General features: G+C 36.8%; 1 protein-coding gene across 3 annotated transcripts in view; it reads right to left on the minus strand.

Annotated features, from left to right (window-relative positions):
* The window catches only part of SUPT3H (SPT3 homolog, SAGA and STAGA complex component), a 255,503-nt gene that overhangs the window by 233,603 nt on the left and 577 nt on the right, over nucleotides 1-21,323 (minus strand). For all 3 annotated transcript variants that reach the window (XM_066314686.1, XM_066314688.1, XM_066314685.1), the window contains exon 2: nucleotides 11,291-11,385. In XM_066314686.1, coding sequence (XP_066170783.1) covers nucleotides 11,291-11,385 — 95 coding nt within the window. The remainder of the gene's footprint in view (nucleotides 1-11,290; nucleotides 11,386-21,323) is intronic.

The following is a 21,323-nucleotide window of genomic DNA, read 5'->3' on the forward strand; positions in this document are numbered from 1 at the left end:
TCACTACACAGAGAAGTCTTTTTGCAAAAGAAATTAAATGTCCCTTAAACAGTTCAATCAATCTGTGTTTAAATAAGCCATTTTCAAAATTTTGGTCTATTTTTCTGGATTAATCTAAACATTAAAGAAAAATAGCTGGTGGTTTGGGCTTTTGATTTTTATCTGTCTTAAGAATTCAAAGATAAATATTACCATCGCAATCCTGGCTCCAGAAAAATACTTGACTTGATTATTCAAACACTGCACTGCCTTTTCAAAAATAATTCTATAATTCATTAGAAAGAACCCCTAGAGTTTCATCTCTCCTTCCATAACTTGATCACTTATCTTTTCAGTCATCTGAACCATAACAGGACGCAACAGATACCGAGTTGTCACTTTAAAGTCAGTACTGGGCACACAACTGCAGCAGTATGTGAACGTACCTGGGCAGGCAGAGAGGGAGATCCTGCCAGTGCAAACTCACAGGCAGAGCTTGTTTTAATATATTGCTTTCCAAAAGAGAGTTTCATTCTTGAAGGAATAAAACTGGCATTTAACAGGGAAACAGAGAATACAGAAGTTTGCCAACCTCTACAGAGCCTTTCTCTTAAAGTCACCAGATATGCATCAAGCCCTGTTTAACTTGTATTAAAGCTGCTTCAGTTGAGTAGATTTTCAGTTTTCACTGCGTAGGGCTATTTCCTTGTAATTCCACCACCGTCGGCACAAACAGACCTAGAAGGGCCTAGTCCAGGACCAACAAAATTTCTGCAACTCTCCTTACACATCCCATTTAATGACAATCAGGATTTATACCTGGACAGTTTTTAAAGCAGACTTGCACACAGCTAAATTTAATGGCATTATTTGTATTAAGGGTTTCAGACTTACAGATGTTGATTTCTACAACTGACCTATCAAAAGCAAAATTGGAATTACTGAGACTCTAAATAAAGAGACAAAGTTATTTGTCTGTCTTCACCGCTATTGACTTAACTGCCTTACCAAATTATTAGATAAAATGCAGGAGAAAGATCTAGTTGTAGTGAATCTGCCAACTATACACATACGCATTCAATTGGAAGCTACTAAGCAGTAGAGGAGCACAAGGATGTTAAGAAAACGTATTTCCACAGATCACCCTCTTCCTACCCCCAAACATATTTATTCCCATGTTTCCTCCCAGATAGCCAAGTAGATTCATACAAACTGGAAGTCGGCAAAGTGTTATGCTTGCATATAAGCCTATATATACACATGCAGTGAAAGAAATAGACAAAATTTATTTTAAAGAAAACATGAATACCTTGTTTTCCTAAAAGAAGAGAGGAATAGAAGGATATTTTTTATCCTTTCCAATACTTTAACAGGTGTCCAGATTTGCTCAAACTCCTTAGTCTAAAAAAATTCTTTCACAGTAACATTTAGCACTATAGTGGCCATATAAAACATACTCTGGTTTTAACAGGAACACAAAGCATTTTATCATAACTGAGAAGCACATCTGTACAATAACAGTTATCCCTTCTTTTGTGCAGGTTCTCAAAAAAAATTAGAAACTATAGAGCATTTGAGGGGAGTGCATGATAAATTACATCATATTTTTTCAGGGAAATATGCAGAATTATTCCAATGTCTACATTTTTAAATACGTAATAGCAGGAGCTTTGCAGTATAACAGAAAAAGTACTCATAGGTATGGGAGTCACATATTAAACCACATTGATACATACCTTCCATAAAGACTATGTATTTTCTCCTCTTAATTTGGCTAGTGAAAGGGTCTTTCCAGAAAATCAAAATCTAATTTTATTTAGTAGTTTTAGACACTGCTTATTATTAAAGTCTAGTCTACATTTAAAAGTATTTCTAGAATAATTACAGTAGTTTGGCTATATTGGAAAAAGAAGTCTACTACTGTAGCTATAGCAGTCAAACCAGGTAGGCTGTAAAATAAAAGTACATTTTTCTCACATAGTTGTGGAGCAAAGAGACCTAACATTGGACCAAATGACCTCCAGACATCCCTTCCAACCTTAATTTTTCTATGATTCCATCTGATGGAATTATTATTTAAGTGGTGCAGGAATACTGGCAAAGCATTGGGAATAAGTGTGTATGTACCTATTTAAATGAAAATCCATACAGCACAAGCGCACAAAGTAGCACAGGCTGACCCCTCAGGTTCCTGATTTCCTGTGAGTAATTCAGAATATATGAGCTACAAGATTGGTTTAGAAGGGAGCTACCTTTATTGCAGAATTAACAGGGATCTTTTATAATACAAAAGTATCAACTACTTTAATAGGAAAAATATAATTTGCCATAAAAACCATTAGTTTTCTCCCACACTTAAAACAGCCAAACACTTATTTATACTTTGTGGAATTCAAGTTAATTCTTGTAAGGCTTTTTAAAATCACTATTTACACATCAGCTGTTCATGCTGTCTTGCTATGCTTCACCAAAAGCACAGCAAGGTAACAGTACTTAGACTTGTACTTGATATTCTAAAGGCTTTTTACCCAAACAAGGAGTCAAATATAGACTGATACACAATGAAGTATTACTGTAGTTTCTAAATGGACAGTCATGCTTTATTTCAGGACCAAAATATACTCCCTCAAAATGTTTTATCCAAATGGCTCTGAATCATAGTAAAAACAAAACAAAAGACATCTGCTAGCAATATACCATTGGTACAAAATTAAATAAGTACTTAACACACTGTCCTTTCCAGGGTCACAACGCAGTCTATTAAGGGTCTACAGATTTTCTGCTTTTTTCAGAGGGTAAAACTGTCATGGCTGTTGCCTTTTTAATTAAGAAAAAGGCCCACTCACAAGCAATCCTGTGCTTCTTCAGAAATACTCATTCAGTCTAGAAAAGGAGGATGATTCAAAACCACAACTACTCAATTTTCTAAAGGTTGTACAAATCATGTTGGGGGAAAGGGGAGAAAAACAATCTGAGCTAAAAATAAGTAACAAAGAAACATTATCATTCAGAGAAGGGTACATTAGGTCAGAAGCTGCTGCTTCTCAACACCAGAAAGTCCTTAGAGCTTTCTGTCTGAAAAGAGAAGAAGCAAAAGAAGTCACCAAGTCAAGAGAGCAAATAAGTTGTTTACTCAGCATTTTCTACAAGAGCAAAAAGAGCTTTATTCACAAACTAAATGTCCTTGGAAGTGTTTTTGAAAACTAAAACCAGGTCATCGTTAGATCTTAAGTCTGAACCAGGTCATCGGTAACATCTTAAAGAAACAGCCAATATCATTTTGTACAATAAACTAGCACATATCATTAGACCATTCTCTTTCTTGTCCTTTCTCCACCCACTTCCCACTTTGCCACTGTCCTTACTGCCATTTCTGCCGTCCAGTTTTACCACAACTGTGAAATTAATATTGACCATTTCTAGAGTCAAGCTAAAAGAAACACTATTCAGTTACTTCACAACCCTGGGAGCTGTAGAGGTGAAGGTGGTTCCTTTGTAATCACCACAATGCCTTCATGTGTAATTAAAAAGGTCCTACAATAACACATGAAAGGATCAAATACTGGTCTATGGGATGTAAAATTAAACTTTATAATATAAAGAGACAGTGACATTTAATACATAGCATACTATATAGATTTTGTACTTATCTCTTATACATGTAACAAAGTCAAATAATAGAGTAAGATTGACCTGATGAAAATTAAGAGTACAATAAAGCTATTTATGCATTCACATTTTAAAAAACTGATGGTGTTATGTACTCGAAGTACTAGAATCTATGCAGGAGGATAAATATTCCATCTATCACTATTCAGCTGGTTCATTTTAAGTCCCGGAGCCAGTGTGGGATTGAAGGATAAACGAATCATCTTCCAGACCAATTTAGGGAGAACGTCATAGTCTAAATTACTATGTTGAACTCACAATGATATAGAAAAACAAGCACATTTCTGTAACTGCTCAGGGCTGCCAGGCACCTCCGAAGAGACGGGCACGTACCAGGGGGATAGACTTTAGCGTCACTCCAGCAAAACCTGAGGAGGATAACACAGCTATTGTGCTTTAAGAAAAAAGCAAAAAAATACATAATTAAAAAGACAAGCAGTGGCCTCCAATGCCACAGAGCTGAAAGCTGAATGAGCCAGAAATAGCTCCTAGATGGTGAAGCTGCTCAGAGTTAGCCACCTAGGACGCAGAGCAATCGGCAATTTCCTTCTTCGGACTCTGGTCACCTACGGACATCCAAACTGTACATTTTCAATTAATTACCTAATCCAACTGGAAATAATTCCATGGGGCAGAATGACCTCAGAAGAATGAAAATGCTAACCACAGCTATAATGTCCACTTTGCTGCTGTTCTTTACAGATGAATAATGTCCTGTAACAATATTACACACCAACATATACAACCTGTAGGGTCAAATTAAATGTGACTAAAACAAACAGATCGCAAATGATACAAAAAGCTGCAGCTTAAAGACTTCAGCAGCAACTGCCACTTATGGTCACAGCTACAACTAAACTGGATTTTCAGGTTCAGTCTGCTAGAACTAATGTATTACAATGTATCACACTGGGGAAATAACAAAAAAGAAAAAAAAGCTGAATTTAATGATCATATTAATTTATGGCTTAATCAGTATTTGGTTACAACATATATGTCTTCACTCAAAAAGGGTAAATAATTTCCAAACTTTATAATCTTTTACTTAGGTACTAGATGATACCTTAAAGCAACCTGTCAAAACCTGAAACCAGAAAGTTTCAGGAATTTAAGCTCAAAATCCTGAAACCATATATCTTAAAATATTTCAATTCAAAACAAAATTTCAAACACAGGAAGCTTGAGACGCTGTATGCAACTCAGAGCAAACTGAGTAGAACTGAAGACACATTAAACTTAGAGGAACTGTTCTCATACTTAGAAAAACTCATTTCACAAATGAACTGCAAAACTTACATTAACTTTGAACTGACAAGAGAAAAATAAAGTACTAGTAGAGCAGAAACACAAGACACACATAACCCAGACTAATGCTAAACTTCAGCTAATTTTGTTTATAGAAAAAGTTGTTACCCAGATTAATATGTCCAGTCTTCCCTCACGAAAACATCCTTCTCATGTTTCTTTTTCAGACTGAGTACAAATGTAATTTTGAAGTTAGTGAGAGAAATTTTCCTCCATAACTCTGTACAGACACTCAACAATTTCTTTGCACTATATGTGTGTACTATGCCATATGTTAATTAAGATCCTCCATCACCTCTTGCTCTTTCATAAATAGGGACAGGATACTCAGCAACAACAAAGATCAAGAAGCAAGAGATAAAATGAGTGTGTTTCAGACTGTTTGACACTAATAAGGTCAAGTTCAGGTTGTATTTCAAGTGAACTCTGCTACTAAAAGGTAAAATGAAACTGCAGTATTACAAAAGGGAGGTCTAAAATAACTACACTTTAAATGCAGTACAAAAATGTGGAAGCCTGAAAAATTAATTTTCAAATTGCTTTTTTGAAACTCACTCCATTTCAACTCTTACATCTTTTATTACCAGTTCTGTAAACCCTATCAGGCGTCCTCAGCAAAATCCTGTTGAGCTAAGTGCTGTGCAAAGAAGAGACTCTGCCTCTAAAAGCTTAAAAACACCACATCCGCACCAGAAAAAGCTGTAGTAATTTCTCTCTAATGAATTTCCTTCCTGTATTCCATCCTACCTATAAAAGGAAAACTTAGTTCTGCCCCTAGTTTTCTATCTCATATCACTCTTGCCTCGTGTATTTAATGACTTAGACAAGAACAGCCACACATGATCTGATAACCACGTACCACATCTGCTGCCACTGCCCTTCGTCATCTCTACCCAAGGGGGAAAGTGCTCCCTACGTGTTTGCAGGGAAGGGTTTCAGCTCAGTAGGCTCAACTGGTTATTTATTTTTAAACAGTGCAATCTCAGCACAATTCTGGGTTCAAATATGGTAAACAAGTATGGGACAGAATAGAGAAATTCTTTACAGTCCCAAATTACAGTTTGGTTAACCAAAGCGCTCCCTCAGCCAGGTCATTACTGATGTTTTCTTCCACCATCATGCCAAACGAACTACCCAAAGTCAGACAATTTTACTGATCAACTTCAAAGTAAAGACGTATAAACATACAACCAAAAGGAACCATAAGGTAACAGTCACAGCAGAGCTGTGTGAGTACTACCATATCTCATCATACAGTGTGATGTAATAAATAATTACTAACATTCAGTTCTAGTACATGCTCATTCCATGCTAGATAAATTCTGGACCATTTTATTAAAAACAATCATCTAGACTGTCTATTCAGCACAACTTCTTAGTCTCTATAATCATTTACTTGTTTCAAGTAGAATCAAGGTCTGCATGAGCTCAGCATTCCACAAAACCTAAGACATAGGAAAGCCAACACTCTAAAACCTCTCTTTTTCCTGGGGAAGAACTGAACCTGGCATGAGGTGAAACCTCATGAGGAACATGGCATTAGGGAAATGGCCGTTCCTCACACTTTTATCTGCCTCACAGGGTTAGTCAAATTAACACATTTAGACGTAACAGAAAAATAAAATAATAAAACCACAAAATAATCAAGGACACAAACAGTTTAACAAATGTAAACTGGACTTGCAGCAACAAAACCCATTGTCACAGAGAGATGTAAAAAAGTCATTTGTGTTTTGAAGATTAGGATAACAAAACCAGATGTTTATCAAAAACCAAGTAGCCAACTGACCATGACAGCTAGCAAGAATGGCAAATATTTTTTACAATATCTAGAAATCAGACAGATAATGTAATTTAAAGTTACCTTATTAAGTCATTAAGTTTAGGTAAAATGTTCAACAGTCCTGTAAATAGCACAAAATGCATATTGTGTATTTTTTTTTTTAAGTTAGCATGTAATGTGAGTAACTCAAAGTGTTTGGGTGATTATGATAGTCACAACTGGATTTACACATAAACACAAACCAATCTAGCAACACACAGCTCCTGAATCACACCATTTCTTTACTGCTACATGCAGCGGGCATTTCATCAGCACTGAGCAACAAGTTCTCTGAACTTTCTAACTGATAAGAAAACACTATTTTATCATGCATAAGCACTGTTGTTATCAAACAGAATTTTCATTTCTGCACACGAAAATAAGTTTAGCATCAGATAGTAGAAATCCATGAGATTTTCCAGGGATTCAGGGGTGAACAAACTGTAATCCAACTCAAGTCAGCAGAGGTTATCCAAATACATCAACGGGAGAACAGACCAGTTCAGAGACCATGCTTCCTGCTATACCACTGCACATTCAAAATTTTAGAATGATATTCCTTGAGATGTTGTCACCTCAGAATGGATGAGAAATCCTAAATAAGTAAAACCGCTAAAGAATTTATTTGACTGACAAGTTTGCAAGGTTGCAACAGGTAATAAACAGTAGATTTTGCAGCTCATGCTGTATATAGGGAAAAAAAATACCATGCAGTGTTTGCAAGTGCAAAATAACAATATGTTCATTCTAGATACCAGAGTGACCAGAGGTCTAGAACCACTCTTTACTACCCACTCTAAAATGGGAAATATTATTGACAATATTACAAAACCATTCAAATGCTTTAGTAACAGGGATCATGTAAATATCCCAAGTCAGGGAGACAGGTTCAAAGAGTCTTAATAAAGCAAAAAAATTAAGAACTGACCCCAATTCTTACCAAGTCTCTCCCATTATTTGCTAAATCTTTAAAAATGGAAAAATATATTATAAACAACATATTCATAATGAAAAAGGGAATATGAAAAATTTATTAGTATCTCTGTTGCACAACACAGAAGGGTAACAGAGGTGAGTGTAACCTACAAGCTCGAGGAAGTTGAGTAGGAACTACATTTGAAATACCTGAACACATTTTCTTTACCTGGAAAGACACAATCAATTAGGAGCAGTAATAAATTTGATATCATAGCAATGCATATTATTGTTTTAATATTAACTACTGTAAATACAGTAGATAACCAGAAAGACTTAAACCAAATTAAAACATAGTTCTCTTCAGTACTTTCACCATTAAAATTTATCCTAATAACCTTATACCATATAATTTTGGTTTTTGGTATGAAGCATACCACAACAGCTAATAAAGAAACTTCAGATCACAGTAATTAGAATTTTAATAAATAGTTAAAATAGCGTTGAGAAGTCAAGGCGTTTTACTGAGAGGAGATAAAAACCTCGCTTTGTAGCTGCAAATTGCTCAACATTAGTTTTTAGACTGTCAGCGTTTCCAGAAATTCACTCCATAAATAGTGCTTATATTAGAAAATAGATGATCTCTACGAAATTATGAATTCTAATGGCTACAGTGAAATCAGCATGGTTGTGAATCTACTAGGCAGAACTGTAATTTAAGAGCAACCCACCTAATATGAGCAGTTAGTTTGGAAACAGGCTATAGATCAGCCAAACAAAGTTAAGTAAAACAAGCCTCAGCAAAATGCACTAGATGTGCTGAAAACTCTTTTTTAAATTATTAACACTTACTGCTGTACACTCCATGGTACCATAATAAAAAGTACAAATAAAAAAAAAGGATGTAGAAGTTGAAGTAAGCCCTACATAGCACTTTGCTCTTTTAAATTATTATAAGATAAATATAATTTAATTCCAAACTCTTAACAATCAAAAGCCGATTATAACGATGCAAAAGCTAGTGCACTGCAAATTAACTTGTGTTTGAACGATCTGAGACAATCTGATTAAGAAGCATTCTTCTTAAGGTAATCAGAACATGCACTACCACCAATTACACAGTACTATTTAGGCATGATACAAACCAGATTATTTTCTCAACAAACACAAAAATATCTTCAAATCCAAGGACATACCTTAGATACTCTTAATGGAAAAACAATATAATTTAATTAGTAAAGTATCTATGTATACAATGAAAACTTGTACATATTTGAAGACAGATTTTTTTTGCAATCTTTCCTGATTTCAAGCTCCTATATATTTTTTGCCTTCTCAAATAAATCAGAAAAACCCCAAGCTTATCATAAAAAACAGTTCTACAATACGATTCAGTTCATTCCCTCACAATGCCATGGTTCAAAAATAGGTGCAGTGTATGTAACAGACATAACATGTGAATAACCTCCTTGCCTTAAATGTGATTACTCACAAGCTTAATGTTACATGTAAATTTAAGCATTCCACGGAATCAGTCACTGGCTCAAGACTTCTGTGCTGCAAATTATACACTAATCAAAGACACTACCTGCAGACCATGAGATATTCTTATCCAGAGATTTCCAGATCTTGCTACTGGGTTACAACAGGATTTTAAATTCTGCTCCAAAAACACAGTTTCTCTCTCTTCCTTCTGCCTTTTAAATCCCTAAAATCCAACAGCCCATTTTTAAAATCAACAAAAACTACTACATGACATTCTGGATTAGCACTTAATGTCTCTATATGACTTATTTCTCTAAAGTTCATCCTCTTGCTGCACATGTTTTGTTGAGAAAGGCAGGGTGAGTTGAAGTTACTTTTCATATTACGCCATGAAAACTACAGCAAATAGGTGACCCTCCTCTTGACAGCAAGACACTAGGCAGATATAGCCTCTATTTTCTTTTCTTTAAGAAGGTGTTACCTTTTTTGCACTGCATTACTCCAGTCTTTGCTATTTCCCAGGATCTTAAGATGTCAGCAGGAATCTGTTATAAATCGCCTAAATGGGAGAACCTGTAACTTCCTAAATCACATCGTTTATAAAAAATGTCAGCTTCTGTCAGAGTACAGAAAGTTCTTTTAAAGGCATAACTTCATTTTATGGTCCTGGCCAAAGGAAACAGTTGTCCTTTTTTTCTGCATGGTTCATCCCTGGCACTCTATCATTTTCAAAAGTCTCCTTTTCCTTCACAGCAAACAATAAAAATTTAAGTTTCAATGTGCTCCTTGCAGTCAAGGAATTTCCTCAGCTCCTACTAGTTTAATGAAGCTGTGAAATATGTTACTCTGGAGCATAGATGATCTGTTTGCACAGCTTTCAAAGGATAACTGCACCAGTTCTGAAGCAAAAGGAAAATGTCTATTCCTTCCATTTATATGGCCAACAATAACTTCTACATTCTGACAGAATCATGTGTATACTGGCGGGAAAGGGGAGTTTCAAAACACTTTATCAGGAAGTCCACAATCCAATAAAATGCAGGCTGCCCAGATAACGATCCAAACTGATGCACAGGACTTGACTCTGAAGTTTTGTTTTTTAAACACAGTTACAGTTATTTTTCTCAACCAAAATCAACAGTTGTACTTTTCAGAATAGCTGACCATAATAGATGTGAACAATTAGGAAACAGAATTCTCTTGAAGGAGAGAGAGCAGTAATATTTTTCTATCCAAAGAAAACTCAAAACAGAACACTGGGTCTGTAAGAACGTACTCATCCACACTAAAAGATTCAATGCACAAGAAAAAACTCTTCATTTACATTATACTGAAAAATACTTCAGTGGAAGGTATCTCATTATCCACTTGACAACAATCTAGTGATCTCATAGGGACACTTAACTGAAAACAAATTGCATCTTTCACCTTTGCAAAGGGGACTCTTTATAGAATTTAATGGAGACAAGTAACTCCTTATGCATCTACTGCCCATGTAGTAATTCAGGTGAGAAACTGTTATACAGCAGTGAAGGCAAACCTACAACACATGACTAAAAGCAACAAGTTTTACCACCAAATTACAAAATCATATAATATCACAGCTTGGAACTGGGTTTCTAAGAATCCAGTGTTCATTTAAAAGAATGACTTATTTTTTAACAACTCTACTTCTTGTCTAGCAAGCCCCAGATATTTACAAGCATTTCATGTCATAATTGCATGAGCAATATTATGACCTCACAGTTTATTTCTCTGTATTAGCACTGAAGGATGGTAATAAAAAGAGTATCTATTCAAAAACTGTGACAACTGGAAGCTTAGCTTTCTTTGATGAAGGGCTGAGAAATACAGGATTCTAAAGATTTGTAAAGTATATATTAAAAATACATTTCTTTACTCAGCAGCATTTACTCTCCTTTCAACAAAGGATGTGGCTTTTATTTACCCAAGTCATCTCTGAATGTTTTACTAACCAGAAGTAAAACACTAACAGCTCCATTACTAACACCTGCTCTTCTTTCCCCCATCACCCTTACTCACACATTCTAAGAAACCAGCTAAAAGATGAATACACAAGGCAGATACTACCAGATATTTTGATTGACTACTCACATCATACTCTGCAATTCAGGTGTAAAGCTTGTTGATTTTCTTCCACTGCTTGAAGAGGCAACTGCTGACATGGGGCTGGCCACAGTGCTGCTCATCTGGGCAAACAAAGAAATAATGGCACTTAGAATACTTGTATTTCATTTCCAAGAGAGCACATGCATGCTTCACGCTAGATATTTAAAAGAAGAAAAGCTATTTGGAGTAAAGAGGAAGGTAAAGGTTCTGAATGCAAAAAAGAAGCCTATGTGAGGCACTAGAAAGCTTGAGCTGATGTTTGGAAGTATTGGAAACATGCATTAATTATAAATTATTATTTAGAAGTATCCTAGAAAGTACCAGTGGAAAAGCATTAAGATAAAACACCACTGCTCTGGAATAAATGGTATTCACAGACAGCAGAACCTCTGCTGCCCAGTAAATCACACCCATAACATCTCCAATGAGGCTAAGAGGAGTAAAAGAGATTCTCACAAAAAGCCAGCTAAAACTTTATGAGCACAGAATCAGAAACTTCCTTTATGAAACAGCCCCTTCACACACACAACTTAAAATTCTTAAAACAGAAATACATTAGAAAGAGTGAGACCTGACCACCATCATAATACTCATAGCACTGAAGGTAAGATCTTTATACTAAGTATTTTACAGCTTTTCTATATAAATAGCTCATTCAAGAACGCCAAAGCAAAACCAGGACAATTTTACCCTTATTCTATGAAGTTATTAATAAATCTACATTTTCCTTTTTAATAATATGCAAGTCAGATGGCTTCGAGCTATTTAATTTTAAAAAATAACTTAATTTACTAAAGGACTGATCAGCAAAATTTGATGATGGAAAACTCCATACGAGGAATTGTACATATTCAAAAGTATGTACAAGGGAATTGTACATATTCAAAAATATTAATAAAAAACTGCACTCTGTGTAAGTCCCCTGATAAACAAGACATAGTCTCACTATATTTCTTAGTCTTCTAGTTTTCTACACACTAGTAACTGTTGAGTTGTACTGCTCATTTCTTGAACTTCTAGTAGTAGCAACAATAAAAGCTTCATGATGATACAGCTTGCTGTGCTGTAAGAGATCCACCTCTCTCCATTTAAAAATTCAGAGGGTAAGATTATTTTCTAGAATAGAAATCCAGTCAACCACTTTCCCAGGGCAGCCTGTTCCAATAATGTTTGGCCACTCTTTCTGTGAAGAAGCTTTTTCCGATATCTGAAACTCCCTTGGCACATCCTGAGGTTGTTTCCTCTTCTCCTATAGCTTTGTACACAAGCGAAGAGCCCAACCCCACCTGGCTGTCCCCTCCTGTCAGGAGTTGTGCAGAGCCAGAAGGTTCCCCTGAGCCTCCTTTTCTCCATGCTGAGCCCCCCCAGCTCCCTCAGCTGCTCCTCCTCAGACTTGTGCTCCAGACCCTTCCCCAGCTCCGTGCCCTTCTCTGGACACGCTCCAGCCCCTTAATGTCCTTCCTGACCTGAGGGGCCCAGAACTGGACACAGCCCTCGAGGTGACCTCAGCAGTGCCCAGCACAGGGGACAGTCACTGCCCTGGCCCTGCTGCCACACCATGGCTGCTACAGGCCGGGTGTCACTGGCCACCTTGGCCACCTGGGCACAGCCAGCTCGTGTTCAGCTGCTGTCACCAGCACTCCCAGGGCCTTTTTTTACATTTCCCACTGAGCAGCTTTCCAGCCACTCTGCAGCACTGCACGAGGTTATTGTGACTTAACCACAGCATGCAGCACCTGAACTTGCTGTACCTCGTAAAACTGGCCTTGGTCAATTGATCCAGCCCTTCCAGATCCCTCTGCACAGCCTCCCTACCCCACCCAGCTTGGTGTCGTAAGTTTAATTTTTTTATTAATGCTTTCATGTAGATTATCAGACTTCAGTTCATCTTCAGGCAGATTCTAATTTAGGTCCCCATCCTGCAAGCACTTATGCACATGTGTAACTTGAATCACAAGTTTGCTCCCACTCAAGTCTGATTTTAATCACATTAGTTACACACAAGGCTAAAGTGTTGTCAAGATCCTGCCACAATCAGCAGTTACCAGAGTCATGTAACCTAAACAGTCAAATTAGTGAATTTAAAAAAGAAAAAACAAGTCAAAACCCTCTGTAACAAAGATAGGTGCCAGTATTTATAGGAAAGCACTACATATTCATGGAAGGAAGTTAAGAGGAAGATGTGTTTGTGCCCACCTCAGCAGAAAAAGCCTAAATGTTTAAAAATTTGTATGCATTTTATTGTCCATCATTTGATTGGGACTAATAAGAATTAATTTTAGTAGCTATGTTTTTATATCCAATACCACAGTACCAATACTCCTAAACAGAGAATTAACAGTGTATTCATTAAAAAGTAATTAAAATCCAAATATTCAAGAAGGGTTTTTTTTAATTCAATTTTTCAAAACTAATTACATCATTCAAAGTATATAAGCATTTTCTTTGAACATCCATGACAGACATTGTGCTTTATCCATGAGGTTCTGTTCTGCTAATTCATGAAACGTTCTCCCAAAATTCCCAAAAAACATGAGGCTCAATTCCACAGTTGCCTCCTCATAGCATAAGACCTGTGATTCATGCATGTCCTATTTTAAAGTAAATCCCTTCTTAAGTTCCTACTCTCCCAGTGGACAAGAAAAGTTAAACTCAAAAAATTTGAAGGGCTGTACATCTCAGTGGTTTGAGAGCTGAAAGCTTATCAGCTACTGCTTCACTACAAACTTGGGTCCTCCTATTGCAACCAAACAATTTAACTTTCAAATCAAGCAGGTGTACAGCATTTTCTTGACATAAAAAACCAACAGCTTGTCAGGCTTCATCAGACCCTTTACAATAATTACTTCCACAGCCCACATTCTGTTTGATGGTTTAGATAATTAACTTCTTTACACATCAAAGTCCCATCCTCCGTATGTTCTATTTCCTTTCTTCCGGACATTAAAAAAAAAAAAATAAAAAAAAAAAGATAATTCAAAAGCAGAAGCACTCTCAAATCAATTTTCTTCAATAAGTACAGCCATCATGGATCTGAAAAGCCTACAGTGATCTTCAATGGGTCGATATACTGTATTTGTTTTAGCTCCAAACTGAAATGCAGCTGTCTGCCATATTCTATAAAATGAATTCAGATGTTCAGATTAAGTCACAGATTATTTCAATGTGCTGCATTTTAATCATGAACTCTAGCAAGAAGATAGCTTCTGATTAACACTATTTGGACTGGTAATTTTGAGGTCTATCCAAGTAGGTCCTGCTTTTATAAATTCTTTTCTCATAAATAAAACACTGCAATCAAATGTATAGCAAAAAACATACATTCAAAGGTATATATAATCACTAATATAAATGTTTAAAAGCAACTACTGTAATCTCTATGCCTTTTACATTGAAGAGTCATAACAGAAAACACTTTTTCCATATGAATCAGCAGAACAAAAATTATCAGTTGAGGGAAACAAATTTCAAGTAATTTCTCATCAGGTTTAAGCCCATCCCCCTTACCACAGTAAGATACTTGGGTACATTTCTGTTTCATAACCCTCCTTCATATCAGCATCTACTCTGAAATTACCAAGCAATATTAACTTATACTGACTTTCCTACAATCAATAAGTGATGGTATAACGCACATATTTATTCAAGATCCAGCTGAGAAATAAAAAAATATGAATTCCACTGTTCCTAAAACATGATATAAGGGTTATACATTTAGGCAATATCTAATACTGTATTTACATATAAATATATACATAAAATTATACCTTCTAACCCCAAATCATTCTGTAGCATCTTAAAACTCATGTCATTCAACCCCCCTGCCATGTACAAGGACACCTTCCATCAGACCAGGTTGCTGAGGGCCCCATCCAAGCTGACGTTGAACACTTCCAGGGATAGGGCTGACACTGCTCCTCTGTTCCAGTGCCTCACCACCCTCCCAGCAGAAAAGTTCTTTTTCTAATCTTAACCACCCTGCTTTCAGCTTCAGGCCATTTCCCCTTATCCCATCATTGCACACCCGCTCCAGCTCTCTCAGAGCCCCTTTGGGTGCTGGGAGGTGCTGTGAGATCTCCCCTTCTCCAGGCTGAACAACAGAGACTCAGTCAAAGCTTTTGAGATCCTACTGAGACACCTTCACCAATCCCCACAGCTGAAATGTCACACGAAGATCAAGGAGAAAGATGCATCCAAGCAGCCACTACAGAACAGTTCTCCAACAGACAATCTGACAGCTGATCTAAACTCACTAAGGAAGAGCAAAAGTTAATAGTAATACAATTTTCACTTCACCTCAAGAAAAAAAAAATATGTCAGTCTGCTCTGGGTCAGTTTAAAACAAATGTGGATTTGTAGAGATTCTCCCAATGTCTCTGTTATAGGCTAAAAAAGGTGCAGGATTACAAAAAAAAGGCAGTGTCCCTGCAAAAATGTTTACACTAAATAACACAGAGTAGAAGTTACCATTACAGTGATTTAACTCACCAAGCATACATCTAAAACATGGTTATCACATCAGTCTTTTCATAAAAACATTTTGCATATAACCTGAAACCATGCAAAAATTTAAAGACTGACAAATTTTCATTTATATAAACTCAAATAAAACAGGAAGGAAAAAAAAAGCCAATATAACTATGAATTAACACAAAATTAAAATTAATGCTTTAGTTTCCACACTCTCTACTTCAGAGTAATTAGATTAACTAGTCTGTTACCACTGAGTATTTCACAGCCTCACCAGCTGACAAGAGGGTATAGGATAACAGTCTTCTAGGCCTGGAGATGTAAGAACTTAATTAACTACAGGAAATACAGATTTTTGTTACTGCACTTCTTTTAAAAAACAAAACCACACCATAACACTGCTGAACCCATGCAAGACTAGCTGAGTGTGTGTCCAAAACTATAAAAAAATAAGTTTAAAAAAACCCCAAATACTCCATAACCAAATGCAATAGCAAACAACTCGTTTTGCTTGTCACCCACTCTCCCAGTAGCACAAATTAATCAAAAATTAAAACACTAAGTGTGAAGTCCTTAATACTCCTGAGCTTTTCAAGCAGGCTGGAACTAGAAATACTCTAAAGGGTCTCAGATAAGCACAGTGCATGTATGATCTAGGGTTTACAACAAAATAATGACTGATGGTATACAATGAAATTACTTTATCATCCTCTAATCTGTTCAAAAATTACCAGCTTTTCAGGCAACAAATAAAAAACGTACAGGAAATAGGATGAATAAGTTCCATATTCCCTAAGCACAGCATCTTAAGAAGCCAAGCAGATAAAGTAAAGGCACAAACTTTCAGGGAACAGTCACACCAAACACAGGATTAGAAGCAATCTGTGGGCAGGCAGGGACACATCTGCACCAGGTCTGCACACAAGAATATTGTTCAAAGCTCGGGCTGCAATCTCAGCTTTCTTTCATTTTTAATTAATTAACAAAGTACCACAAAGCAGAATGCATGCACTACTCATTCTAAGGATAACACATTACATCTGCTGCTGCTGCTTCCATTTATTACTTGATAGGCCAGATTCTTAGGGTAGTTTTATTTTAAACTGAATACCAGAAAGAAAAATTCATCTTACAGCTGTCAATACACAGCCCAGCTTTCACCACCCAGACAAATAAGCATCTCATCTTTAACCATGACACTCTCTTAGAAGGGAACATGCTTGGGAAGCCCACATGGATACAAGGAATATAACTGAACATAACTTCCCCCGTCCATTTAAAGGCAATTCAGTCTTTCATTCCCACGCAGAAGTTAGAGAAGAAACAAGCATGGCTGATAATAATAGGTAAAACAAATTTTCTAATACACGTAGACATAGATTTTCATCCAAAGTATTACACACATCCTAATGATTTTATCTTCAGAACTGTCCTGTTCAACATCCCTGAACATAAAATAATCCTTCCTGTTCATTTCTACATCTCAGAGTGGTTTTGTGCACTACTTTTACTGAAGACCTTACATGAAAGCAGTAAACAAGCACAACCCTTTCACTGACTTAGCAAGGAAAGAAAAGGCACTAAAGCAACCTCGGACTAAAATAAAACCTTCTGACTCCCCTGTGTGCAATAACTGCTGTGTTTTACTCAGTATGACTCTGCAGGTCCTCACATTTGAACCTACTATTTGTCCATCCCCATGTTAGACATGACAGTTACTTTAAGCTTATTCTGAACCAGACCACAAAATGGTCTGGGCTACTGAAAGAATACTTATACACAGATGTGACTGTTTTATTTGAGATGGGGAAATACAGAGAATAATTTTACACAAGAGCTCTGTCTTTACATCTGGAGGTGTCTACAAACACTTCTCAGAGTTTCCAACTGCAATCTAATCAGAGCTATATCCTTCCCCAGAAGTGATACATTTATTTTTAACAAGGAAGCAGGCAAAATGAATTTCATATATATACCCACCTCCTTCTGAACTGAATTTGTGTACTTCTTTGGGGAGCTTTGTGCCACACTGGCAGTTAACGGCGCTGCAAATTAAGCACATATGACTTTTTCCTTCCTTACTAAAAATGCTTTAAGAAAACAGTGCAAAGACTAATCAACCTGAAAGAAACAGCCAAGTTCTCACAGCTTCCAGAATCTGATTCCTATAACCCTGAATTTATTTCAACTAGCAATTGGTTTTTCCTAATACACTGGTATTACAAACCCTCTATATGAATTATTTAATAATTGTATATAGATGCAATTCAGTGGTCCTGACCTTCCCATAGGAACCACTGGTGATTTTCACTGAAGCAAACACAAGGTGTGCTCACAGGTTTGCTGATAAAAAAAAAAGCTTCCAAGTCATCAAGGACTTGCATATTTGATTCTAGCATGCAAGGACGAATAGGCCTCAGTTGTGACTTGCTCAGTATTTTGCTTTTTCTGAAGAGTGAAGCATTCCTATATTAATATGCAGAGGTCAGGTCAGCCCTGTCAATATGTTTTACTGCTCACTGGCCAGCAAGCAACTCCTTTAGCAAGCATGGGTCCCCATCTGCCTTTAGTTCCATCTAAAGTAAAGTAAAATTTAAGGGTTTACTAACAGAGGTGGATTTTCTGTACAGCATAACCAAATTACCATTAGCTTTAAATTGTATTTTCCTTGGTGTAACTTTTCTGTCTAAACCTTCACCTGCCTTCATCTCCTTACAAAATGGCATCTTCCCATCCTATCACTCTGATTACATCGACCCTTCTCCTCTCTTATCACCCTGAGTTGTGTTTGATTCACTATCTGAAATACAATTAAAATAATTTCATAATGTAGTTCCACCCTGACCTTAATTGAATATTCTAGCATATCAGGAATACCATCAAGTTATGGCATCAACATATGTATCTAAAATTCCTCATCAAGAATGAGCAGCCAAATCTATAGCTAAGGTTATAAAAAAAATTTCCAATTCCTGTTGTGGGGCCCTGTTTCAGAAATCAGTGCTCACCACCATATTCTCTAGAGGAGAAAATGTCTAATTCCATTCTTGTTCATCTATGCAACATCTAATTCAAGTAAAACTACAGAAGAACAGCCACGGCTTTAGTATAAGATCAAAGCATGAAAGTTAGCTCTTTAGAAGTTGGTCTAAGAATTTGTCAGTAATACTCAGGCCATCCAACCCCTTTCAGGGATATCATAGTCACAGATAATATCCAGTAAGTTCCTGCTAAAATACATCCTTGTTTACTAAAAAATACACATTCGTCCCAGGTAATCCTCAGTACTGGGTGTAATCAGAAAAATTATCGATAGAGCTCTTCATTGTTAAGTGCTGTTAAAAAATCATAATCCAATTGAGTGGAATTCCAAGTAAAAAAACCTACATTTCAGCAAAAGTCTACTGGAAATCACATCTTCAAAACAAGCCCTTGGCCCCTTTTTTCCATTACTGCTACTTCTGTGATGGCTGAAGGAGCTGTGTGAACTAGAAACTCTGCAGCTGACTCTGTGAAAGTCTGATTGTAATCAAACGCGATACTTCAAACATATGCAAAATACAGGGGTAGAGAAAAGCCAAAGATTATTTATAAATAGAAATTTCACCTGTGACAGCTTGCAAAAGACCGCTTATTAAGATAACTTAAAATTAATAACGACTCCACGCAGCACTACAAATGCCAACGACCTGAAACACTGACTGCAGATCAAATCAATACCATTTTCAGTGCTTTTGACAGGCAGATTTTTTTTGATCAGCTCCAGATAAACTTGTAACTGAGTCACCACTGCCTGATTCCACAAGAACACAGGCCTAACTAATTTCTATACATGCTTCTGTATCTACACACTTGAGTATTTCACAATTGCAACAAGAGCATTAACTCAGTTATTTTCTATGGTATAATTATGCTGCCTAGGTTTGGCCTCATGCCTGAGAACACCCTTGCAGTGATGACCTAGAAAGACACCGTAGCTGGTCTCATTGCTCCAGGGCAGCACAGCAGAACAGCAATCACAGCGTGAACAATGTTCGCGGCTGTTCTACGCTGCTACATGTAGGCAATTCTCAAAACACTTGTAGCTTGCTAAATTACACCTTGCTTACACGGACAAGTTTACTAATTGACTAATCAACTCTCAAACAGCTCTGCTCAGTGCTACCCAGAACACAGCCCAGGAGAGTAATTCAGCTGGTTGTGACAGTCAGAGGCTCTAAAGACCACAGAATCTTGTCAAACCTTAAGCAATCTCTTCAAATCCATAGATTTGAAAATCACAAATTAAACGCCACTAACGGATTTCATGTTCTTCTCAGAAACACAACTTTGAGCTTTTCCTTCAGCAGTTTTAGTATATTCTGACTAGACTTCAAGCTTTTCTTCAGAATCACCACAGCTAAGCTCTTTATCTAACTAAAAACTAACTTTTCCAGACTTTCACAAGCAGAGACGGGGCTTTCAAGAAATATAATTTTTTTCCTGTTGCAGTTAGAAATGCTACTTTTGCCATCAACATACCCACCTAGACAGCAACAATACACAGGATAAAAAGGAACTAAAATAAAACAAAATATGATTTGTATATTAGTAACATGCAAATAGGAGCCTGTATAAAGTCCACTGAAGCTAACAAAAGGACTGACACTGCCTTCCACACCACTTGGATGTGGCCAACAGTAAAGAAAGATATGCAAAAAGAGAGAGAGGGTGGGTGCCCTGCATCCTGCCAAGTAAGCATTGCTGCTTAAGCCAAAGGGAAAGAGAGGCCTTTACCAAGGAGTGGTGATGTGGGATGACGTGGGAGTTACAGAAAAGGCTTCAAAAGAAAATTTTAGCGAAACACCAACACGGCTGCAAACCTTGAAACAGATTCGCTTGTAGAAAATCAAATGTCTCACATTAAATCACTAACACTAATGCCATAAAGCAAACTTGCATTGTCTGCAGCATCAGGTTCCTGCTCCCATTTCACAAGCACAGTAAGACATATTTTGCATGCATACGTGCTTCATAGTCATCAACTGCAAATCATCCATTTGTGTCATTTCTAGGAACTTAGAAGCAGTTGATCTGTACACAGGAAGTATAAAAATATTCTAAAGTGGAAAAATCACTTAGAGCTAACACAGAGAAACATTCTCCTGGACTGGCAGTCTTAGGCTTTTAACATTTACCATTAATTTCTTTAAGGATTAATACTTTCTATAAGGAACACTATAGACCTTATGAGAACATTCTGGCATATCAGGAATACCATTAAGCTAGGACATCAATGTATGTATCCAAAACTTCTCATCAAGAATGAGCAGCCAAATGCATAGGATTCCAAATAAGGAGTATCACAGGATTCTAGTTAGAGAATCACCACACCTGTTCGGGCAAAACAAATAAATTCCACTTCCTCCGGATGAAATTTACAAACTAGCCACATTTCACAACATCAGAGTGACACGAAGAAATTAACAACACCCAGCAGTATACAGTGTACTGCAGGCCAAAGCTCGGCTGCTGTCACGGAATTTTGAAGAATATTTGTTTTAAAACC

This window comes from Sylvia atricapilla, chromosome 3 (genome assembly GCF_009819655.1).
Source record: "Sylvia atricapilla isolate bSylAtr1 chromosome 3, bSylAtr1.pri, whole genome shotgun sequence".
Lineage (NCBI taxonomy): Eukaryota > Metazoa > Chordata > Aves > Passeriformes > Sylviidae > Sylvia > Sylvia atricapilla.